The sequence below is a fragment of the Triturus cristatus genome, chromosome 7 (assembly GCF_964204655.1).
Source record: "Triturus cristatus chromosome 7, aTriCri1.1, whole genome shotgun sequence".
NCBI classification, from domain to species: Eukaryota; Metazoa; Chordata; class Amphibia; order Caudata; family Salamandridae; genus Triturus; species Triturus cristatus.
The window spans coordinates 921,725,403-921,751,200 of record NC_140590.1 but is presented as its reverse complement, the minus strand read 5'-3'; the positions used below and the strand labels follow the sequence as shown (position 1 = coordinate 921,751,200).

Here is a 25,798-nt window from a genome sequence, read left to right as displayed (position 1 = left end):
TTCATGCAATTGACTGTAAATAGATCTCTCCAGTAGCTTAGATTTATAGAGCAGCTGGTAAATTAGTTGATTATTCAAGAGACTCTCTGGGTCTGGTGAAGGCAGGGTGATATCTTCAGGTGGGGGGATTCGAGTATGCATCCTCAAATAAATTTCACATGGTTGTTGGGTCTGGGGCCCTGAGTAAGATCTGCTCTGTCTGTATCAGGTTTTCTCATCATGAGCCAAGAATTTAAGACAAAACAGTGACCTGTGATGTAAAGGAGAGTGTGGGAGAGATAGAGAGAGAGAGAAAGAGATACCCATCCGGTAGCTAAAAAACCTGGAAATATACCGGCTTCCCTGCATGTGCAAATTGGGTGATCCTAGGCAACTATTTTATTTCACAGAGCCTCCTTTTTTATTAGTGCATTTGAACCCACTTTCAAATACTTGAGTTCAGGATGTGCACTGTCTAAGTACCTCTTATGTTTGATTTTTTTTTTTGGGGGGGTAGTTTTATATACCACAAACTAGACCATAGGGTATGAGAGCGCTTTACATGAGCACTAGTTGCGTTACAGGCAGATATGTTCATTTTTGTTAGGCACAGGGAGATTAAGTGATTTGCCCAGAATCATAGGCTGTTGAGCGTCCCTGCAGAGACTCAAACCCGGTTCCCCCGCTTCGAGGTCGACCACCATAGCTGTTAAGACACATACTCTCCGCTGATTCATTAGACTTTAATGTTGCTCCAAATATAATATAATGAGAATCCAGGCCATATTTAGGGTTTACCTGACTACTGAGTTGTCTCTTAGTTTACCAATGGCATTGGTGTTGGGGAAAGAGTAATGAAGGTTTCTAAAAACGATCTCCTTTTATAAATATCTTTCTATGAAGAGATAAAAAAGCCAGACCTATGGCTCTGCTCTGGCTCTGCTCGCCCTATTTATTTGTCTGCACGCCCTCCTCTATTTGTGACTCAGGCTTAGTACATGGGGCTGCCAGTCTCTTGATAAGTTATTTGTAAAGGTCGAGGAATAGAAGCATGAAGGCCTGATCATATGCACTGATATGACAACTGTACCTTCAAAGTTCTTGAAAGAGAATGCATGAAGTGAAATGCATTTAAAATAAGTGAACCCAAGACAGTGACTCCAGGCTGTTATGTTATACGTGACCATGGTCATGTGTTCCTAGTGAGAACTACCAGACCCAGGTCGGGCGGGCGAGGGCGTAGCTTCAGCAGGGGCATTTGGAATGTGACATCCCTCAAATGCATTCTTGGTTTGGTAGTTGTTTCTGGTGACCCTGAGTCAGATCTGCTATGTCTGTGTTTGTTTTTTCTCATTGTTCTCATTTCACTAAGAGGTTTTAACTTGTTAATGTTTTGGAACAGAATCTTTAATATCTATAGTGACTAGTTTACCAAAAAAGTAGGAAAACTACAGCCATAGAAGTACTCCTTGAATTAGTGAAAATTCACTACTTTTTGGAATTTGCAACATTGGTAGTAGTAGGCTTGGAAAGCAGCATTAGTCTCAAGTGTCCAGGCATACTGCTGGCAATCAAACACCCAAAAATGATGAGAGGAATGCTTACAAACATTGTAACCAATGGCAATCTCTAGGAGTAGCATTCCAACCCTTTACTTTTCATCCACGGTGCTACTCTCAACAGAGGTCCACCTAAAGCAACCCTCATGGAGACAGTTCATCCCAAATCTTGGTGAACCCACCCTTCCACCCTGCAGCCCACTGCATTTTTAGTTGGGAAATTTGAAGTCACTCCCCTAATTCACACTGACTAAGCTACGCCCGTTGGTGTCAGTTTCTTTAAAAGTAGGGATTAACAGAGCAGATTTTAATTCTGGTGGACCTTAACTGTTGTAAGACAGAACCAGAAGTTCAGAGTAAAATATTGATAATTCCGTTGAGAATAATGAGATAACTGTGTTTAATCTATGATTTTTGGACTTGAAATGTTGATTGCGGTAAATTGGTAGCAAGCCAGGTTATGACAACTGTAACTTTTCTTTCATCCCCAATAATGTATTCAATTTTTTGTTACAGCCAGTATTTGTATTTTTTGTTTTCTCAACATGGTCATGGTTGGAAACATAAATGCCAGAATCTTTTGCACAGTAAACAATTGTTTGTCAATAATAGAAGGATCAGATTGCTTGTTTATATTTACAATACTGTTGTTGCCACAGTATGTTAAGTTCATAGGGGCAGATTTGTGTTGCCTGGCGCATCTCTGCAAATCAGCAGGGATGCGCCAGGAAAGATGTGGCACGCAAGTTTACCCTTGCGCCACCCATGATGCGCCGCATTTACAATGCGGCGCATCATGGAGCAGGAATAAACAGATGCGTGAAAATAAACAGATGCGTGTCGCATCTGGGGCGTAAAGTTGGAGCAGTGCTGAAGTAGTGTTGCGTGAGACACACAACTCCAGCACTCTTCCAACTTGCCCTATCTGTAACGTGGTGCGTCAAGCCTTACGCCTGCTTCAAGCAGGCGCAGGGTTTTGATGCATCAGCATTGGAAAAGTGACTCAGTGAAATCTTGTAGATTTCACTGAGTCACTTTTCAGGGGCGTTCCTGCGACGGAACGCCCCCCCCCTGCGTAGAAACGCCCACACGAAACATGACACAGGTTTCATGTGGCGCAGGGCTTTACACCGTGACGCATCTCCATAGCTACTTTCAGTCCTTTAGCTGTTGCATGCCTTGTTGTTCCCATGTGGATGAACTCACATCTCAATTTCCTGCAGTTACTCATCCTGGAGGTGACACCTTGTCTTAACTCTCCACGCTGCTGACTCCCAACAATCTGGACACAAAACCCTGCTCCCTAGCCTCGACAGCTTGTAGTCAAATTGCATTAAAGAGCAAAGGTTGCTGGCTGATCCAGAGCTCATATTATCAATAGCGCTGCCATGCCACACTCCCTCTCTGTTCTCGATCCTTAGCTACAAAATGTATCATCCTCATCTATACGAACAAAAAACACTCCAGCGACAGACTGTTAAGGCTGCACCTCAAACTCCAGTCTGAGCAAGTAAAGTGTCCTGTGCACAATTCTTCCAGCACTTGCCGCCATTTAGTACCACTGTTGTCCAGATCAAGAAAAGTATACAATATAGGAAGGTGCCCCAGGAAAAAGGTCCACATCCAATGTAGTTCTCCAAAATTCTTCTTTATTGGTATCCTTCAATATAAACATTAAAATCCAGCGAAAGCATTTCGTTCCATACACTCATGGGACTTCATCAGGGCTCAGCTCAGTATATTGTGAAGTACTTCTGAAATTTAATAATCAGATCATGTATCCATGGTAAGTTGCTTGTCCAGATGTTTGGTATCATAAATTACAACTGGCATCAGCCAAGGATTTCAAATTTCCTTTAAAGATGTACATAAAATCATTTAAGGGCCTATTCACAAACTGCAGTTTGTAGTATGTTTAGTAGTACTGCTGCAATAGTAATACCAACATGCTACAAATGCAATTCCTAAACCCACTTGCAGAGGTTCTGCCTCTGCCTTGTCTATCTTTTTCTGTGCTGAGATCTTTGCCTGACTGCAAAGTCTCTGCGTACATAAGTATACGTTTTAGAAGTAAATATGGGAGGGGATTTGGGTAGCCAGTAATGTCTTTCTATTCATTGAGCAATGAATACTCTGGAATTGCCAGGGAAATGATGGAAGTTACCAAATGGTAGCAGACTACGATCACTTCCATGCCCGGGGTAGGGTCTCCATATTAATTAGTGACACAGGTACACACTTTTTTGGCAGTGCATTCAGGACAAGGACCACGTCCCACCTAACTATCACACACCGAAAGCAGAAGAATCTAAATCAGGGGTCTCCAAACATTTTTTAAGTGAGAGCTACTTCTGATCAGTGAAAATTGGTTCACTGATAGAATATCGATGGCAAAAATATCGGAAAAATATGTAGATAGTAAAAATATCGACTATCTATACTTAAACAGGTAAGTACAAAAATACTGAATCAAAACTCTTGAAATTAAAAATATAGATGTAATAAATATCGATTAAAATATAAATAAAATACAATAATATATATTAAAAATATAAAATATTAATATCTTTAATAAAATTAATTAAATGTAATATACATTATAAGTAAATATAAAAATGTAACGTAATTTCATAAAATAGAAACACACAAACATAATAATTTATACATATACATATATTTACTTTAAAATATTTTATTAACTATTTTCTTTATTATATTATTAAACTTTTAAAGTAAATAAAAATATACATATATCAATACTTTAAAATTAAAAAAACATTCAATAATTAATTAAAACATTAAACTATTAAGACAAAATTAGAAAGTGCATTTTGCAAAACAATAAATACAACAGTAGAGACAGTGTTGGATAGCAAAGGGGTCAAAACTACTATTCCCACTCCAAAGAATGCAACAGTAGGGAAAGTGTTGGATAGCAGAGAGGTAACATTTACTATTCCCACTCCATTGACTGCAAAAGTAAGGTAAATGTTGGATAGTAGAAGAATTAAATGTACTATTCCACTCCAGTTAGTGCAACAGTAGGGAAAGTACTGGATAGCGGAGGGGTAAAAATTATAGTGAGTGCAACACTAGAGAAAGTATTGGATAGCGGAGGGGTAAAAATTACAATTCCCACTCCAGTGAGTGCAACAGTAGGGAAAGTATTGGATAGCAGAGGGGTAAAAATTACTATTCCCACTCCAGTCAGTGCAACAGTAGGGAAAGTGCTGCATAGCGGAGAGGTAAAAATTACTATTCCCACTCCGGTGAGCGCAACAGTAGGGAAAGTATTGGACAGCAGAAAAACAAAAGTTACTAATAACATTTAAACAATTAAAAACATTAAATAATCTTAAAAATAAAAAAAATATTTAAAAAAGATACAAATAAATATATTAAACACATAAAACGAACACATATTAGAATGTTAATTACATATAACAAAAACATACACATATGATATAACATTTTTTTTAATAAACAATATTTATTTAAAAGGAACAAATATTCACAAACAAACAAATTATTTAAGACATAAATGTATTTATTTTATTTCCTACCCTATAACACCACACCAATAAGAAAAATATATCAAAATTTCTATTGAAATGTATTTCCCTAATTAACATAATTAACAATGAAATTAAAATATATTATTAATAAAAAAAGATAATAAACTTTCATTGAGTGCACATTCTTTACCACTATAATATCCACAACACACACATAAAATTAATTACACAATTACGATTATTAATGATTAATTAATTAATTTAAATTAATTAAAATATCATTAATAATTTATCAAGAAAAAATAAATTACTTCCCACCCTTCCCACCATTTACACCTATAAACACCACAACACACACCTAAAATTCATTACACAATTACCTTAATTAATCAATAATTAACTAATTTAAATTAATTAAAATCTAATTAATAATCCATCAATAAAAAATAAATTGCTTCCCATCCTTCCCACCATTTACACCTATAAACACCACAACACACACCTAAAATTAATTACACAATTACCATAATTCATTACTAATTAATTAATTTAAATGAATTAACAACTAATTATTAAACAATTATTAATAAATTAATTTACAAATGTAACACTATAACACCACAATTAAACATATATCAATAAATAAACACGATTCAATACATTTTATATAATTAAATTACTTCCCACCCTATACCCCTATAAACCCCCAACCCGCTGTGGAACTAAAAACACAAATGTCAAATAAAACAAAATGAATAACTACAAAAAAAAATCAATAAAATGTATATAATTAAACTACTTCCTACCCTATTCACCTATAAACCCACAGCCCACTACGAAACTAAAAACGTAAAATTCAGTTAAAAAAACATTATTAACTACTAAAATTTTAACACATATAATAAAAATACAAAGAAATCTTATACAAAAAAACAAACATCACACACATATAAAATATATACTAAAATGCATAACATTAATAAAAAATCGATATTTTTAACAACTATATTTTTACAAACGCTATTAAACACTTCGATATTTTTTAAATCAATATTACTTACCTAATATCGATATTCTTTACCACGAGGATTTTACTGTCGCTATTCCTGACCCACGATATTTTGACCCCGATATTTGTGCAATTCGATATTTTTACCTCGATAATCTTTCTCTGAACCGTGAAAATCATTGTGAGTTACTGAAAGCTAAGCAACTTGTGCATTGTTACCAGATATCCTCACACCCAGCTTTATTGACTTTTAAGACGAGTGTCGATAGAGCCAGATACTATAGTTTGAACAAAGTTCTTAGACTAGGAGCATATGATAAGGATTCCATATGTGTCAGTGAGAGCATGGTCTGTGGGGATGTATGAACGTGTGTGTGTATGAATGAGATAAATATGTATGAATGACTGAGCACCTGTGTTGTATGTACTTGTGGCACAGGACATGCCTTTCACCATATGTGGCACTGTTACATGTATAACACAAACATACAACCTTTTTTTACTAGCCGAAAATGATTACAATATGGAACATTTTAAGCCATTTTAATTTCCTCCCGTTAAAAATAAAATGGCTGTTTTTTTAAGTAATTAATATGGCACCATGTGTTCCAGCCACTGGGAGCAAGATGCCTGCTGTGCGTAAATGCAACACTTTGAAATGGGAGAAAATTTAAATAACAAGTTAACTTTCTGTTTGCGTGGATTCTATAAAACTTAGCATTTTAATTGCCTCCCATTTCAAAGTGTCACATTTACAAACAGCAAGCATCTTGCTCCCAATTGCCTGTAGACATGGTGCTATTTGATAAAATGAGGGGGAAAAGAAAGTGAAGATACCTGCTCCATAAAACATTATGGGGCCGATTCTGATCCGGGTCGGAAAGCACTCCGAGCGAGCTGGATCTGGAGTGTTTTCCGACCGAGCTGGAGTCCTGCAGTCCGACCGAGCGAGTACGATGTGGCCGTATGCTTCCAGACTCGGTTCTGTCGGACTCCCATAGCAGTCAATGGGAGCCGGTCGTGCGACGCGTACATGGGCTCCCATTGACTGAATGGCTACGTCTCGCGCAAGGCCACCCCCTACAGTGTGTACGTGTCGGTGCCATCTGCACCGTACATTCCTGTGTTGGGGGGACCCTTGGGTCTCCCCATGTGTCTGAGTCGTAGGGCTGCGGGTGACAGGCAACCACCCGGACGTTTTGCAAGCCGGACACTCCAGCTCGCACAGGCTGTCCAACGCGTGCATCGTACTGGCTCGGTTGTAAATCGCATCCATTGCACTCCACGGTTAGCATCCGACCGTACGGAGCAGCTCGGACCCGGAAATGACTCGGTCGGTGAATTTCACGTAGCTCGCATTGTACTTGCTCGCTCGTACAGCTGTACGAGTCGGCCGGAAAACACGCATACGGCTCGTCGTTTTTCCGGCCGGATCGCGTTCGGTGCCCTTCCGACCCATATCGGAATCGGCCCCTAAGACGTAATTGGCTTAATTGAACCCTAGCGCCTTGTTGGACCCTGACTGCATGCCCTGCGTAAGGTGAGCGCTATATGGGACTGGACTGCACTCCCAGGAGGTGAGGCGTGTGGGCACTCCGTGCTGGGGTGGGTCCCTGACTGCCTGCCTGCGCCCTAGCGCCTCGTGATCGCTATATTTGAGGCGCCAGAAGAAGAGAGCGCTATTTCTGGTCCCTGGAGCTTTGGGGCTTCCTAGTGCTATATTTCACTGCCCCTGAAGGATGGAGGAGCGAGTGACACCTGCAGCACTGGGAGGCCTGGGAGACCTGTTTATTTAAGAAGAGGAGCACTGTCTTATGCCCCTGAAGCTGATGGGGCTGCTTAGCGCCTGTGAAGCACTATACTTAATGGCCCAGTAGCGCTGTGTGGAGAGAAGAACTGGTCCACTTGAAAGTGCCGCGTATTGCCGCCCTTTTGTGGTTTCAAAGTACAGCGGGTGCCCACCCCGCTGTATGCCTATTAAAGTAGCGGGAGCCCACCCCACGTGTGTGCGCACTGGTGCCTATTAAAATAAAGCGGGTGCCCACTCCGCAACGTGGTGTTTATTCAAACCAGCGGGAGCCCACCCCGTGGTTTTTATGCGAATTCCACGGGAGCCTACCCCGTACTGGCGCTTTATTTGAAAACGGGAGCCTACCCCATACTGCCCCCGTGAGAAGAAGGTTGCCCAGAATCACCGCCGCGGCCCGAGCCGCCGAGCGCACCAGGAGCGGGTGCCCAACCCGCGTGATTGCCGCCAAGGAGGAAATCACCGCCGCAGCCTGGGCCAAAGATAAGGGCAGAGCCGCCGCACTGCCCGCAGCCACCCGGAAGCAGAGCCGAGGCCGCCTTGTGGTGGGCGGGGCCTGCCGTAAGACATCCGGAGCCGCGCGGGAGCCAGAAGCAAGTGGTGGTGTTGCATGGCTCCCGTGGTGACGAGGGAGCCCCGTAGTTGTAGAGAAACCAGGTGGGAGCTTACCCCGCGCTGGTCCAGCAGCCCACGAAGACGTCTGCAGCCTTGCGGAGGCTGCATCGAAGTCCCGGGTCCCAGGAGAGGGCCCGGGTGAATCCAGAAGAAGTGCTGCTGTGGTCGGGGCTCCCCGGAGCTGAGGAGAGCCACACGTGCTGCGCCTGCAGCCAGGGATGCCCAAATCCTCCCCCGGGAGCCGGTGAGTGGAGCTCAGCTTGTTGATGGTTGGGGGGGTGTAGCGGGGCACATTGTCAGTGCCCGCCCCCCTGCACCGGTGGGACTCTACAGCAGCCCCGCCTAACAGTGGGCCACTGCAACGGCTGGGGTCATTGTGGACTTCAGAGTCCCGGAGAGGGCTCCACCTACGCCCATTGATGCTAGTGTCCTGTCGCTCATCACAGTTGCACCACGAGAGCACGGGCAACTGCACCGAGGGGGCAAGATTGTTGTTGAGTCCAGGAGAGGGACTCATACCTAGCCCATAACTTGTGGGCCTGATTCTGCAAGGCTACAATGTTGGAGGACATGTATAAGGTAACTCCTGCTCATGTGGTTGTGGCCACTGCTGTTGTTGTTATGCCCATGGGGAGGCTCTATGCCTAGTGCAGGATAAGCTGTTTATGCCCTAAGCTGACGCATAAAGTGTTGTTTAGCTGTGATGAGGCTTATGCCTAAGGCATGTGTTTATAATGCGGATGGGTTCTTTCCCTAAGGCTACAGCGTTGGTGTTCTGTCTCAGGAGCTCTGCCTAATTTTCATACCCAGGTTCAGGCTCGAGAATAATGCCTTATGCATCTGCTAATGCTAATGCCTAATGTGATGTTGCCTCGCGTTTTACCCTAATGAGAATGCTTCATGCCTGCTATGTTTATGCCCACAGGTGGATGCCTAATGTTGTCCCCTTACCGCGTTCCTGCCTCAGGAGTCATTCATATTGTTTATGCATATGGTGATGCCATGATGTTTTATTGCAGGTGTTCTGGCCTAATGCCTAATGTTATGCCGTGATGTTTTTATTGCAGGATGGAGGCTGATGGACTTACCTTTATTCTTTGTACTTTGCAATGGTTCTGGCAGGGGCCCGATATGCCCTGCCATGTATATAATTCCCGCCTGTAAATATTGCCTTGGTTACTTGATTACTGAAAAATACCTTGTGTTCCTACAATACAAAAGTTCTTCTTACACAATCTTGTGTAGCGTCTCTTTTTGGAGTGTGCCTTGTGTGTCGGCTGTGTGTACTGCGTGGATGCTTTGCACATTTCCTCCGGAGTTTGGCCCACCCGCTCTGCACCACGCTACCCGTTTCCAACAACTCCCATTTAAAAATAAAAAGATTGGCTTTTTCAGTTATAAATATGGCATCATTTCTAATGCCTACAGGGAGCAAGATGCTGTTTCTTTGTAAATATGACACTTTGAAATTGGAGAAAATGTAAATGAAAAGTTGACTTAATCATTAAGTTAACTCTTCATTTGAATTTTTCCATATAAAAGCATACATAAACATTATTTTATTCCAACTCTCCAATAGGACCTTTATTTAAGAGTTAAATTCCTCAGTGCTTCAGGTCTTCACATCTGCGCCCCACCCTGAGCCATAAATTGCAGTCAAGCACTGCTCATTATTAGCCCTGCTATCACATAATGTAAACACAGCCTTCCCTTAACTTTAAAAAGGAAAACATAATACTTATTTATTGACCTAGTACTTATTAAAAAATGATCTCAAGGCTGCGAACTACCCTGAAGGTGTCTGCGAGCTACTGGTAGCTTGTGATTGACCGGTAGGAGACACCACATCTAAATCATGCTGAAAGTATATGGTGAAGCCGAAGAAATTAAATCAAGTAGCAAATAAAGGGGACTTAGTAACAAGCTTAGAAAATAGGACAATAAGATGAGTGTGACTGGACCCAAGCGCATATATGTAGATGATAAATAGTTGTGCTGACACCTGCCTGGTTAAGTGAGTCCTTTTAGTCCCAGCCTTTCCCCAGCACATAGTCAATAATTAAGGAGCTACAGCAAAGCCACAGAGTCGCTGCAATCGTTTAATACATGCTACCTTAAGTCAAAAAAGTACTTGTGAATCAGAAAATTCCTGTCTTTTGCACGAGGAGTCAAGCTTCAGATTCCAAAGCTGCAGAGCCCTGGAAACATTAAGATTAGGGATTTGGGAAAGGAGGTCAATTGAAGTGTGGCGGATGCTGCAAATCTGCACAAAAAAGGTAAATGTCCTGGAACCACAGTATTTCTGCCAGCAGAGTCTCAGCTGCATCAGCCATAAAACACGTTGCCCTGATGGCCCATTCAGTTCCCGGCCCTTTTCCCAATATTTGGAGTACTTGTGATAACTTCTGTCTGGCATTCTTCCAATAATTCCTACTTCAGAATGCCTCGCAGACAGGACACCCTGCGGCAGGAGATCCTCACAGGTTGCATCCCACTTCTGATCACAAGGTAGGAGGTACTGGAGAGGTCCACAGAGGAAAGTGCAGAGAGCAAGGGACAAGTTCATGTTCAGTGGAAAGGATGAACCTCAGATCTTGGCCAGAGGACGAGCTGCAGAGCCTTGCAGGGCGGGCCCTGGGAGAGAGATGCCGTTGCTCAGTATTTTGCTATACGAGGATGGTGACCAGACGAGGGTACTGAGAATTGCAGCCAAGAGCATCAGTTCTCTCTTCACAGTGAGTGGATCCTTGCATCTCGCATTGTTATGAAAAGTTGCTGATTCTGCACCGCTTTGCACTTTGGTTTAATTTTGCCAGTTTGTACTTTTTGAACCTGGAAAATAAAAATATAATACATTTTAACTCATAGACCTATTTCTTGGGTAAATGTGTTTAAAACTTGTGGAACCTGGTATTCTTGAATAATGGAGTGAAATCATTTCACGTCATGTCTGAATTTGTAATGCAGTTTAATTCAACATGAAATTAGATTTCAGTCACTTCTTCTGTGATCCTTAAATTAAATAATAAATATTTCGATTTTGAGTCTGTAGTACATTTTTAAGTTAGCGTATTACCATTATTTTCAGGTTTATTCTAGTTACAATATAGACAACTCCCCAACAGGTGTTATCTAGGCACAAAGAAAGAGCTTTTTTCGTTCTGTGTTAGGTTACATTTCCATTTATATAGTTTGTCATTTCGTAAAACAAATACCAAATAGTGATTGCTTGAAACTCCATTGCAGTTTTAAACAAGCATTTGCAATGCAATAGATCTCGCTTTTACAATAGTTTAAGCTATTAGCATTGTAAATGACAATGCCTTTTATTTATCTGTTTTGATAATTAACACATAAATAAAAGGCATTGTCATTTACAATGCCAATAGCTCAAACTGCGAGACCTATTTAATTTCAAAGAAGCGTCCGCCATTGTCCCGGGCTGCTTGGATAGTGTAAGAGCACATGTGGCTCTGAATGTTCTCCCAAGCTGCTTGGAAAGTGAAAGCGCACATGGCTCGCTGAATGTTGCAGGAAAGCATGTCGTGCCTGCAGCAGGAGAAACCCATTAAAGAAAATAGTGCTTACAGACTACATAAAACATACCGTGTAACAACAGAAGTGAAAGGGCCAGTCCTCATGAGAGGTTACAACTGAAGACAAGGTGGTACTAACGAGGGACTAAAAAGCCAATTCACGAATCAGAAGTCAGTATTTACAAAGGACAATGACACAAGCCAATGACAATTAGGGCGGAGAGTGGGTGGGGCATCAAGTCCATACTGGAATACAGCATGCCTCGCAGCGCATGTGCTGCCCAGGCTCGACCTAAGAAGGAGAAAGAACCTTGAAGGGCCTTGGATCCAGTCTATGGAGAGACCAACACTCAAGCCTGAGATCCTAACTAATGCCACAAAGAAGTTCTGGAAAGTCATGAAAGCTGCACAGTGAGAACGAAATAGCATTGTCTGAATGCGTCCCAGTGCAGATCTATCATGCTAATACCTTTGAATGTCTGGCATCTCACCTGCTTGGGTGAAATGTCCTCTATCAATTAGGACTACCGAACAAGTGGTCCATTTACATCCCAGTTCTGTCGGGCCCTCTCCTTGTTGCCATCACAATATTTCAGTGCGTAAAACACTCACTGCTGAAATACGTGGTGAGCTGCTAATCACAAGTTTGAATCCCAAGGTTGAACCTGTTCCTACCAGCTCAGCAATTTAGTAGCAACAAACTGAGCAATTGAAACTTGTTATTTACAGTGCTTATAAACGGCAGAAGTATGCTGTGAAGCTATAAAAATAAGGTGTTATTCATATTATTATGATTATTTTTGTTTTTAAGGAAATAAGAGCATTATCAATACTAAAGGCCCAATCACAAGTTGTCTGGAACCTGCGTGGGAATATACCAGGTCTATCATGATGACAAGTATGATGTTCAGTCCACAGAATGAGGAATAATTTCGAAGGCACGGAATTACTAGGTGAAAAACTGGAGGTTTTCTACTGGAGACCATTCTACCCACCTATGGTGGTAAATCTGAGCTAGTGGCCCAAGTTGGTCGCGATGCTGAGGAGGGTGGCAGGTCAGGAAGGCTTGGGGATGTATCATGCTCCCCGTGCTGCAGTAGGGGACAGCCATGAGTCCATGCACATGGCACGCACATGGTGGTAACAGAGCACAACATATAATACCATAATATACTGTACTCTGCATACCAATCAATCAATCAAACATTTGTAAAGCACAGGCTACTCACCCGGAATCGGTCTCAAGGCGCTGAGGGAGAAGGGGGGTCGGGGTGGTTCCTCCAGGCCGGAAGGTTCACTGCATACTATCGAAGAGCCAGGTCTTGAGGTCCTTCAGGAACTTGGGGAGCAGTGCATACTAAACCATAACACACAATAGTATTCAACAACATAGTGAACCATAAGGAACCCAACTCTACCATAACATACCATATCAAGCCATAACGTACCTTCTGTAACATACAATGCCGCATCATAACATACTGCATAATAACACAAAATACCAGGCAGTACTATAAAACACCAAAAGCTGTCATACTGTGCTGTACCATGATATACCGTCCATACTCACCACATACCATGACAAACCGGTACCATATAGTGTATGATCCAACTCCATATCATAACGTAACATAAAATCCACACAGTACCAACATATACCATATAATATCGTATCACACCATAATTTACCCTAATATACCGTACCTTAAAGGACCCTAATGGAATGTACCAGCCCATCTCATGATATATCATAACACAAAATACCATATAACATAAGGTAATGTGACCAGTGACTCCAGGGAGCCTTCAGCCTGACCTTGGTTGGTCCTCTTACTGGGACACGGCGGGGGAGGTGGTAAGCTGTTGTGCCCCCACGCAGCCGCAGATCAGGCAAGGAAACTTTCTGTACAGTGCCCTGGTACCCTGGTTTCCTAGCCAGAAGTATGGGTGCTCCTCACATGGGCATGGAGCTCAGCGCGATTGGCTGAGGGCTGCAGAGCAGGCTGAGTCAGGGTGACCCCATGCCACCGCCTGGATGTGTGGAGGGAGGAGGGGGATGGATGCTGAGGCAGATGGCAGGGAGGAGGGGGCGGGGCCGCAAGGGCAGCTTCACCAGAACTCGGGCACAAGACAAAAAATAGCGCCAGCGACCAAATAAGGAAGTGAAGCAGCGGCACTTCAGAATACAAGTATTTAGGGATTTTGGGAGGGTCTCGGAAAGCATTGGTGCCCGAGCAACAGGATACTACTGGAACAAAGATCGCTACATTAAAAGAATTGTAAAAAAAAAGAAAAAAAAGGTGAAACTGTTGTCATGAGGTTTTTTTAACCCTCCCTGTAAGCACCAGGAGCGTATTTGTCAAACGCGCGTGCAGTTTTCTTTTTGTTTGCTAACTGGTACACCCCATGCCTAGCCTGGTGCGCTGTCACCGTTGCTGGCTGCATGCACCTCTTGTAGGCATTGGCAGGCATCCTGCAATGGGTTGGTGCTTTCATTTCCCAGCAACTGGAATCTACAGTTGTCATTTAAGGCGCCAAGTCCAGAATTGCCTCTTCCACCCACGTCTTTAGGCATCTTAAGGATTGCGTCTAAAATGATTGACGGGTCACAAACCATAAACACATTAATCCTATGGCAACGGTTGGACTACTCGTGAGGTACATTCGCACCCAGCGTTCACCTCTTTATAATAGACACAAGCATTCGCAATGCAATAGGGCGCACATTTACGCAAGACCTATTGCATTGCAAATGGGAGTGCGGGTGGACGAGTGGGCGGGGGGCAGGCGGGCGAAAAGGCACAAACAACGGGAGGGGGAGAGAAGGCATGGACAGTGGGAGGGGATGGAGAAGGCACGGGAAGAAAAGAGTGCTCATGCAGCACTCTAAGTAAAGGGGTCAGTAGCCATGGAAGGATACAAAATACGACATAAGGAGGGACTAACAGCCTATAAACCAATTGAAAGGCAGCATTTTGAAAGGAAAAAGACACAAGCCAATGAAAAAGTGGGCGGGGAAGTGGGTGTGGCTTCTCATCCATACTCTACTGCCACAGATCAACCCCAGAGCAGCACTTGCACGCTTAGGGCTCGACCTAAAAATGGCAAGGGGTGGAGTTCATTTTCCGTGAACATATTTAAAAAAAAAAGTTTAAACAGGCGGTTTACTCCTGCTTACTTACACATCCAACCCCAGTCTACAGGAAGCGAGTACTTGAAGCTGTTTGCTTTCAGTGCTATTTTGCCTCCTTCAGGTGTAGAAATTCATTTTGTTCACTTTCCTTACGCCCTTGTGGCAGACGTTTTGTTTAAATCACAAGAAGGTCACATGCTGATTTCTTGCTGTCTTCTTTTTTCAATTACTGAGGGACATGGAGTGTTGCCCAGAAAGCTGTATGCAGTTCTCCCTATACAAATTATAAATTGGTATTTAGAGAGCAGAAATGTGTTGTGTTTTTAACAAGTTAAGGATTTTCATGGAAATGGTCTACAAATTTAAAAATGTTTCAGAGGTTTGTAGTTCTTAATCCGTTTATCTGCGTGTTTAATAGAAAATAACTGTTAAAAATGGTCCTCTCTAAATACCTAGCAATGCAAGCATGGGGTCTCTATGTACTTAAGATCTATTCTTTGTTTCAGAGCATGTCTGAAAGTGATATCCAGAAGTTTCCTAAACTGCGAGTTCCGTGAGTATACTTTGCTATTACCCTTCTGTACTAACTCATCACTGTGGTCTTTGGAAAATTATCCATTTATCCTACGGAACAATATTGGTTGATCACTCACCACAGCTCAACAAGTTTGGGACCTACTTTTACATATATTTCCTCTGTGAAGGATTTTTTCTACAAAAAGACGCTTACTGTGTAAAGATTGTTAAACTCACTTTCCAATGGCCCAGGACTTCATTTACTCATTTTTGCAATACAATTAAATCATATTTTCTGGCACTTTTAGGATGCTTGACCACAAATGAATGACAATGCCACACAAATATTTGCAAATACAGTAAATATGGTCAAAAGTCTAAATGCTTTCACTTCCATAATCCTAGTTTGGATCCATCACACTCTATGGACAGGGCATTTGAAACTCCATGAAGGACGTGGCCTAAATTCTGCACTCATACACCAGATCTCTGCAGAAGAAATTTGGAGCAAGAGTTACTGACACAAACATTCCTTTGTGGAAATTCAAGTTGACTAATAAATGTTTCCAACTTTAGTCAAAGGGGGCAAAGGGATCTTTGAATATTGGGCTATATTTGTCATTTGGAAGTCTTACTAGCTAAATAGAGTTCCACCTGAATCAATCAGACGCTAATCAGCAACATTTAAAACTTCTAAGCTGCAAGAAATCTCTCTCTGTATGTACTTACTCTCGTTTCTAGTGATAGGCGTGTTTCTGTCCGCACATGTCATCAATGTAAACCTTCTACCTCAGAGCCATCAATTTTCGACTGCAGATTGAATTATAGAAATATCTACATTTCACGTGCTGAACGTGCATATGTGGCCCTGGGGGATATCTGCCCCATTTTCTTTCTTTCTGTGGTTGCTCTTAAAGGCTTAAAATTGTGAAGTCATTGCTTAGGCTTCCACCTTGAGATTTTTCTTTTGAAGGGATTGCCTTGCAAAATAACAAAGCATTCAGGGCCTCATTTCTGAGGTTTTGGTATAGGGCTGCTCCACAAGGAATCTTGCTGCGCTGCCCTACATCAAAACAAAAGGGCAGGAAGGTGCAGGATCTGTGTGATACGGTGCATTCCTGTCCTTTTTTCCCAGTGCCGGAGCCTAGTAAATATGCTGGGGCACATTGCGCCACCGGAACGTCAAAAAAGTGACCTTCCAGTCCTGCCCTGAGTTTGTGCTACTGATCCAACACCAAACTCTTTTAAAAAGATAGTAAACCTAGTCTCAACAGACCGCAAGGACTTTCATTTGTACAGAAAAGGAGAGGCAACGAAAGTGTCAAAGAATTCAGTACCCAGAAAAGCCAATATTCCACTGGTACCTACCTGTTGGTGCCATTGTCTTAATGTGGTGAGTTAATATCTGAGAGGGCACACCCAATAAACCTCTGAGCTCTCTCAGTCATTCTTCTGTTTATTTAGAAGTTTAAACATTTATTACTGCCTGGAAAGAGCACTTTTAAGACCTGATAGATGATCTGACTGACTGAATAGAACTCGACATTGACATCTTTATCTCAGCAAGGTTAACATTTTCTTCCACTGTGCTAATGTTCATGCTTCAGATTTATAATCCACACTGTGCTAAAGGCAATAGGCCACAAACAAATTAAAGACTGCGCTTTACAAATGGCATCTAAGAAAAAGTCATAACATTCGATGACCTCAATGTTTGTAGACAGTGCACAGAATTTGATGGCCCAGGCAAATCAAAAAGTAAAAGATGAAAGCAGGAACTGTCAAGCTGTCATTAGCAATAAAGACATGCTTAAATGCAAACTATGAACCTCAGGGTAACAAGTGACCCCTTATACGGTCACATATCTTTTATTCAGTCCTTCTACTTCTCCTCCAAATTACCATTTGTTTTTGAAAACATGTTTATATGAGGAACAGTACTATCTTTCTTGGATGAAGTCTCAGATAAACCAAAATTCTCTTGTTTGGCGGCATTTGTGGCAGAAGACAAGTCGCTGACGTTTCTTACCACATCCTGAAATAAGCGAACATTATTGAAGTAAAAGGACTTAAAATATTAAAGAAAAGAATGGTGAAACCCAGTCTAACTGTTCATAGTGTAACAAACAGGAGTATGAAAGCCTTAAGCACGAAGAACTGGAAGATCCTTCCTGGAAGGAAGAGTTTCTGTTCTTAATTACGTGCTAATTTTGCTCAGGTGATTGAAAGGTGCCCTCGCTTCACGTGGTTGTGCTCGTGACAAAAGAACCCATCTGTCAAGAATGTATTTACAATTAGCATACATATATACTTCATCATAGATATGCAACATATGTATCTTGGTATTTTAAGTCTATTCAATAATGGCTTGTGTATGGAACAGAACTGTTGAATTCAAGAAATTATAGCCAGTGACTGTAGATGGAAACTTGCATATGGTGTTGGTTGATGGAAAATGGATGATAGTTCCTCAATACCTCCCCGTCAGTCTTCCTTGTATGAGCTATTACTCACTTAGGGCACTCAGTCTCCCTGAGAAACATTTCCTAAGCACATTAGAGGAATATAGACTAACCTTTAGTCTTTACTCCCTTTCCTTCCTTTGCTGACGTAATATCTAATCCACCCTCCTCTGTGGAAATCTTTAGCTTTGTGTACAGGGAGACGCATATTTCAATTTATGAAAGAATATTTTTTCCATGTTTTATCCAATATATTGCAGTGCTAGATGCATTTAAATTTGAGTTTTGGACACAGACGTATGCCGCATCCCTGAAAAAGGCAAGTGCAACTGGGCCCCATTTTCAAGGCCCACTGGGCTTCAACTGGATTTGTTTGGAGTGCGGTGCTGTTGAGGTGTACTTCTTCATTCCTTCAAAATGGCATCTCATAAAGATGTATGACACAACAACGCATTCCATTGTAATGCATGTCTTTACCATGCATGTGTTACAGTGTGAATGTCTTTAAAACACCCAAGACCTTTTTAAAAATGCCCGACCCCTGCCCTCAGTCCTAAAACTAGACCCATTTACCCGGCCCTCAGTCCTTGGTAAAAATACCCGAATCCTGGTATGATCCCTAAAACTAGACCTAAGTGTGACCTTCCTGGCCCCAGCACTCGTTAAAATACCCATTTTCTGCCCTGAACCCTAAGGCTCCACCTCCCACTGACCCTCAGTACCTAAAAAGAAAAATGCCCCAGAGTACTCCCCTGCCCCAGGCCTAATCATGCTTCACCATGACAACGAGGTAGTAAAGAGGAAGTGGAAGGTCTCTCTGTTTCCTCTAACAATGCCAATAGCCTTTAACATGACAGTGCCTTTACCACCACGCATATGCCCTTACCACCAGTACCAGTCATATGCCCTTACCATTCATATCTTTACAACGTTAATTCGTTGTAAAGGCATGCATGGAAAAGGCATATGCTTTGTAAACAAATGCGTAGTAAAGGCTATGTGTGATAACTGCCCCGTTGTAATGGCTGTTTCCTATCTCAGGATGTTTGTGGCTGCAAAGAGCAATGTTTCAGTGGCCCCTGAACCTGTCAGCCTCCTGCTGACCTTTGTGTACTTGAGGACATTGAATATTACCAGCGTGGGTTGGTAAGAATTGGCAAGCAGTGCACTCTCAAAGATTGCCTGAAATTAAATGAGGCTCTATGTGCAGTTGTTAGCACTTTAGATTTGTCATTACAATTAATGTGAACTCAGCCTTTCTTCTTCTTAAAATGATCTAGGGAGTGTTGAGTCTCATCTTGATGGTTTGTTTACTATCATAAAGGGCATGCGGAGTAACTACAGAATGCAGTTTCTCTACTAGAGAAGAAATTAAGTGTTTGTGGATAACCATATCCCAGTTACATGAGTCGCTCTCTAGCAGGACAGAGGGGTACAACTTTTTCCTTCAAATGCCCCCCATACATGGTAACAGGAGGGTACATCCCCATATTATCTGAATCTGTAGCTCAGAAGCAGGGATGTTTCCATGCATATGCAATTTTACAAGCAATATTTTAGAGTATGAATTTATTCCAGCATAGAGTACGACCTAGGAAGGAGCAAGATACTTACCATGACTGACCATATTTGAAAGGATGTCTACAGTGAAGTGCTCAAACTTGCAACCTCTGTGTGTGTTTCCCATGTTCCAATTCTTATTAGGTTTCCCCACGAGTGGGGTATAAAAGGTGCAGGGTAAGTCCTTCTTTAGTTTGAGCAGACTTCCAAACCATGATAGCATTGGCTGTGTCTTAAGCTCTAAATGTTGCCGATCATCCACTCACTTGTACTGAAGATCTAACACCTGGGTGCCGATTCCGATCCGTTAAAAAGAATTACCGTACGACTCGTATCCGTTTTTTTTTACGTACGAATCGTACAAGTCCCGTACAACCGATTCGTACTTTAAAAATACATACGAATCGTATTGGGAAAAGGTCAACGAGACGTCCCCGGACAGTTTTACGTACGAGTCGTAAAACTTAAGTCCGAGCGCACAAGTCCGATCCGTACCGGCGTTCCGAATGCACAAGCGTATAGAAAACGTCCCGTACGGAGCAAACTTTGTACGACCCCTACCTCGGGTACACTTGTGCCCGGGGTACAAGTCGTATGGCCCCCCTAGCCTCCCCCCACCCGCAAATGTCTGCACCGTACCCCCCCACCCGCGTATGTCTGCACCGTACCCCCACCCGTGTATGTCCGCACCGTACCCCAGGCGTACCCCAATCCTCGCGTATGTACAGACCGTACATACGCGAGGATTGGGGTACATATACGGGTGGGGGGTACGGTGCGGACATACGCGGGTGGGGGGTACGGTGCGGACATACGCACTGTACATACGCACTGTTGGCCTATGTACGGTGCGTACCCCAACAGCGCGTATGTACGCACCGTACATATGCAATGTTGGGGTACGCACCGTACATGATGACACGTACGATGTGGTTGATGGTGTGTACGTCGCGTACCGGGCCCCCTTTTCGTCGTGCATCGCAGCATACTTAGCTTTTCTGGCACTTTTTGGCTCCCGGAAAAAAATAGCCGTGCGGAGTGCTGTGGGTACGAATTGTACTTGCTGGTCCGTAAAATGCTGCCTGACTCCGTGCGGACATCGCGTACGCGCTGTCTAGGATCAGAATAGTAGGTATTTTTTAGCCGTACGGTGTTTTTTACGATTCGTTCGGAAATGGTATTTCTGTACGAATCGTACTTCCTGGTTCGTACGGTGGATTTCCCGGGTACGAGTCGTACGGAGAATATGCTCCGTACGACCATTCGTACCCGGGTTTTACAGGATCGGAATCGGCACCCTGGTGTATTTGATGATGAAAAGATTCCCTTGCCTAAAACTAAGTATAGTCAGGGACCTCAGCTACAGGAAGTGCTTACCCATATCAAGAGCTGTTGGGTTTTCAGGAACCTCTATTGGGAACCATGGCTGACTTTTATGCTTAATATTAGGCATTAGACTTTCTTCCTATTCATTGAATTATCCAGGGCATTCTCTTTAAAGGATAGGAGAATGTAAATTGGAAATGATTCCCAATATTTCGGTCATAAAGATTTACAATTACTGAATTCAAATAAGATTTCCCAGAGATGCCGAATGTTAATTCTCTTCTAGAAAATGTATCTTCCTCATCGTCAAGCTGTGTTACCAGAAGCACTGACAAAAAGTTTGAATCATCAATAAAAAGTTGATATGCTGCACAAGTTGCAGCAGAAAGGCATGCAACTTAATCATTTATGAAAGACTTTCAGGCTTTTGTTTTGAGACCGTTCAGAATGAAGACCTTTTTTTTATCCATTTCTTTATTGCCATTTTTTAATAACATTTCAAATATGTCCATGAGTGTGGATCCCCTCCACCCGTCACCCAAGAATTGTACAACATACTTTGCAGTTTCTGTATGCAACGATCAAGAAAAACACCTCAGGCTGGAAAACAACTCGTAACCATGTCTCTGCATTGGCACTATCATTGACAGAAAAACAAATAAACAATGTCAGTACAAAGGAAGTAAAAGAAGAAATATGACAATAAATAGTAAAAAACAAAACAGTTATGAGGCCTGCCCCTACGTAGCATTAGGCATGAACCATGCATAGTGTACACAGTATCTCTAAACAAATGTCAGCCACATATGCAGACTAGGGTGTCCTGGCGACCTCCTTTGCTTTCTCCACCTTCACTTCTAACTTTTGCATGTAGATATCCCTTGATCCAGCTTTTGCCCAAACGCACCAAGGTGTGTAGCCAAATAGAGGAATTTGACGCATCCGGTGATTTCCACACCATGGCAATCTGGTGTTTGCACAGCACAAATGCCAAGTCAGCAAATATGTGGTGATATTTGTTTCCTTTTGCTCGAGGGCAAATACCCAACAGCCAGGACCCAGGAGAGAGTGAGAGTACTAAATCAACCAGGGCAGAGGTACTCCGTGTCAACTCCTCCCATGCTTGGTTCACTCCTTGACAATCCCATACCATGTGGAAAAATCCAGCATCTAGGTCCCCACAGCACGGGCAACTTGGATTAAACGCAGGGAACATGCACGATAAGTGGTGGGGTATAAGGTACATCTGGTGTAAGAAATTAAATTTAGTGAAGCGAAAACGGGAGGCCCTTGAAATTGTCTTAACCATGCTTAAAGCATGGGTCCATTGTTTGTACGTCAAAGGGGGATGAAGATCCGCCCCCAATGGTCTTGGGATTTGGTGAACAGCTTCTGCCACTGCCCCAATAGAGTCGCATACAGCACAGTGTAATTCTACATAGTGTGGAGTGACAGGCCCATTCTGCTCTTGCCCTCAAGTCAGGTCAGCATGTGGCGGTCAACTCGATATGCCTAGAAATGCCCAGCATGTATATAAATCTAGTAACTAATTTTGGCAAACAAGCAAAGCAACCTATCGTCATAAAAGTTGCCTTTCAGAATGAAGATCTTATCCCTTCACTGGGTAGCATGGAACTGCTGTCCCATTTTTTATCAGCTGTTACCTTTGATTTGTTATGGAAGTTAGCAACAATTGAGTGACCTTTAATACTAGCCAAGAGACAGATGTGGTGGAAGTCATGTAAACATAATGGAGGGCAGCATTCAAATCAGAATAATGTTTCCATTTTTGGGACAGAAAAGCCTTAGTCCTCAATTAAAAGATCTATATTGAAAAAGAAGCAGATGAGGGAAAGGTACTGAGTCCTTTCAATCCTATTAAGATAGAAACAGATTATTAATTAATCGGAATTTCCCAAAAAAGTGGAGGGGTGGTCACATTTCCCTTTCATTGCTAAGGCTGGGGCGCTGCACTACACAGGAAGAAAAATCCTAGCCCCAGTCACAAAAGAACCAACAGAGTCAAACGTCCTGACTGTACCAGGGTATCAACAGTGGGAGGATACAACAGCTATTTGTCGGGGCCTGGATTCAATAAATAAAAGATAGCGGGTTGTAGATATAATCAGAGATGGTTACCCTATAGAATTCTGAGACCCTCTCAAAGAATCTCAAATCAGGAAAACAACTGTTCGAAGAGATCAGGAAAGGTCACAAGCCATGTTACATGGAATTGACGGATGTCTAAACAAACAGGCAATTATTTGAGTGCCTCAGGATCTGAGAGGTCAAGTCTTTTAATTGTATGATTTTCCTGATTTCCAATTATGTACTATTCAAACTTTTGATGCTTAAGATTGTGATTCAGGATGCATTTGCAGCAGAATATATACTGGATTCTTACTTTCATATTTAGATGCACCCATGGCACCAACAGTATCTGGTATTTGCAATGGAAGAGAATTATTACTAATTCAGCATTCTGCCTTTCGCACTCTCTTCTACCACAATGATTTCACAAAGGTATTTGCTCCTCTAGAAGCTTTGTAAATTGAATGTATTTATCAATCAATCAATCAGGAAATTTGTAGAGCGCACTACTCACCCGTGAGGGTCTCAAGGCGCTGGGGGGGATGGGGAGTGCTGCTACTGCTCGAACAGCCAGGTCTTGAGTAGCCTCCTGAAGGTTAGTAGGTCTTGGATCTGCCGTAGGAGGATGGGGAGGGTGTTCCAGGTCTTGACTGCGAGGTAGGAGAACGATCTGCCGCCAGAGGTCGCTCTTCGGATGCGGGGGATGGTAGTGAGGGTGCGGTCGGCGGAGCGAAGCTGGCTGTTCGGGGTGTAGAAGGTGAGGTATGCTGGTCTGGAGTCGTGGAGTGCCTTGTGTGTGTGGATGAGGAGCTTGAAGGTGATCCTCTTGTTGACAGGCAGCCAGTGTAGATCTCTCAGGTGGGGAGTGATGTGGCTGTGTCGAGGGATGTCGAGGATCAGGCAGGCAGAGGCGTTCTGTATGCGTTGCAGTCGTTTCAGCAGTTTGGCCGGGGCTCCCGTGTAGAGGGCGTTTCCGTAGTCCAACCTGCTGCTGACGAGGGACTGGGTGACAGTTTTTCTTGTGTCGGTGGGGATCCACCTGTAGATCTTGCGGAGCATGCGGAGGGTGTTGAAGCAGCAGGATGAGATATATCCTTATGTGGATGATCGGTTAATATCATCTTCTTCATTTTCAAAGGCAGAGTTTGGTACCCTGAAGGTATGCTTCAGACAACAGGAACTGGAATTTTTACAGAATATAAAGAAAATACATCTTCAGCCAGAGAAGTAGAGACCATACATTGAAGCCCCTTTTGAGACACAATTAGGCTATGCTGTTCTTTTTCTCGATGACAGACTTTGTTAACTACAAAAGCTGACCTATCTGTTAGCCCTTCAGGATGCTACAGCAAGGGAGTAATTGTGAGTAGAGGGTTTTATGGCAGCCACCACTGCTGTGGTTCCTTTGGCCAGGTTACATTTAAAGAGAAAAGTAGTCCACCTGCTACATCATTGGACACCTGCTTTTCAGGATAACGAGAGGCTGATTCTGGTTTCTCAAGAAACACATCTTTCCCTGGCATGATGGTTACTTCTAGACATTCTTTGCCCTACCAAGTCCCAGTTGTCCTAATGCCAGAAGAATGGGTTAGGGAGCTGTTTATGAGACAAACAGATACAGGGTTGAAAGCCCCCCTCTCAGTCAAAGTGATCATTCATCTGGCAAATGGAGAGAGCTATCAGTCATTCACTTTGCTCTTTATGGGTTTGCTCCCTCGTTACATGGAAGGAATATCTTTGGAAGAACGGTGGAAAAGTCATATAGCAACTGCAAATGGGGTGCAAGCAGCTAGTGCCTAGGTCAGGTAGTGAAAAAGATTTGTGGCTGGGCTGAGAGTCAAGCAGAATCTCTTCAGGTGGCCTACAATCCAAGGGATGAGGGCGGTAGTTCTGCAGATCATCTGAGAAGAGTTTTTCCATCCTCAGTTTCATTTCACCTATCACAGGTAGCATTCAGCCTGATAGTGAAGTATGTGTAGTACCCGTCACTAATCCTTTTTGCAATCATAGAAACAATAGTTTTTTCCCAATTCTGTACAGAGAAAAGGTGCTAAGAAGCAGGTGGGGGCATGCTCTATCTCTACAAATCCCCTCCTCTCCAGGGAACTAAGTAAGTTTCAGGAGAAGATGGCAACACTAATATTGGTTGCCCCTTATTGGTGATGCTATCATTAGTTACCTTTGACTCACTGTGATCCTTTCCCCAATTCATCTTCCCCTAGATCCCTTACCTCTACAACACCCTCAGCTCTCCCAACTGCATCAAGGTCATCTTCACCTTGATGTGGAATCTGAAAGGGTAGGACTTTGAGGAAAGTGTTGCTCAAGAGAGGTTGCATTCGATAATCAGGAGATTATCTACTATTGCCTGTTATCTGAAACCCTGGAACCATTTTGAATATATTGGTATAAAGAAAATTGCATCAAGAATCATACATCTTGTAATTCCTTTCTAATCCTAGACTTTCTCAGACATGAATTTCAATCGAGCCTTCCAGCTACTTTGCTAAATGCTCAGTAGGCAGTTATAAAGGGTTTTCATGAGCCCTGGCATTCATTAAACAAAATCAGTGCTAAATGTGCCAATACTGTGGTCACAAAAAGTGGTCAGAACTTGAATGCCAACTTTTTGTGGCCAATAAATTATTTTGCAAGCCAATTTATGTACTAGTAGATCAGTCACAATATGG

The 25,798-nt window shown here is 42.7% G+C and overlaps 1 protein-coding gene across 7 annotated transcripts in view; it reads left to right on the top strand.

Moving 5' to 3' along the window:
* Positions 1-25,798, top strand: part of LCP2 (lymphocyte cytosolic protein 2) — a 581,277-nt gene that overhangs the window by 110,627 nt on the left and 444,852 nt on the right. For all 7 annotated transcript variants that reach the window (XM_085617865.1, XM_085617869.1, XM_085617864.1 and 4 more), the window contains exon 3: positions 15,660-15,706. In XM_085617865.1, the coding sequence (XP_085473991.1) occupies positions 15,660-15,706 (47 nt within the window). The remainder of the gene's footprint in view (positions 1-15,659; positions 15,707-25,798) is intronic.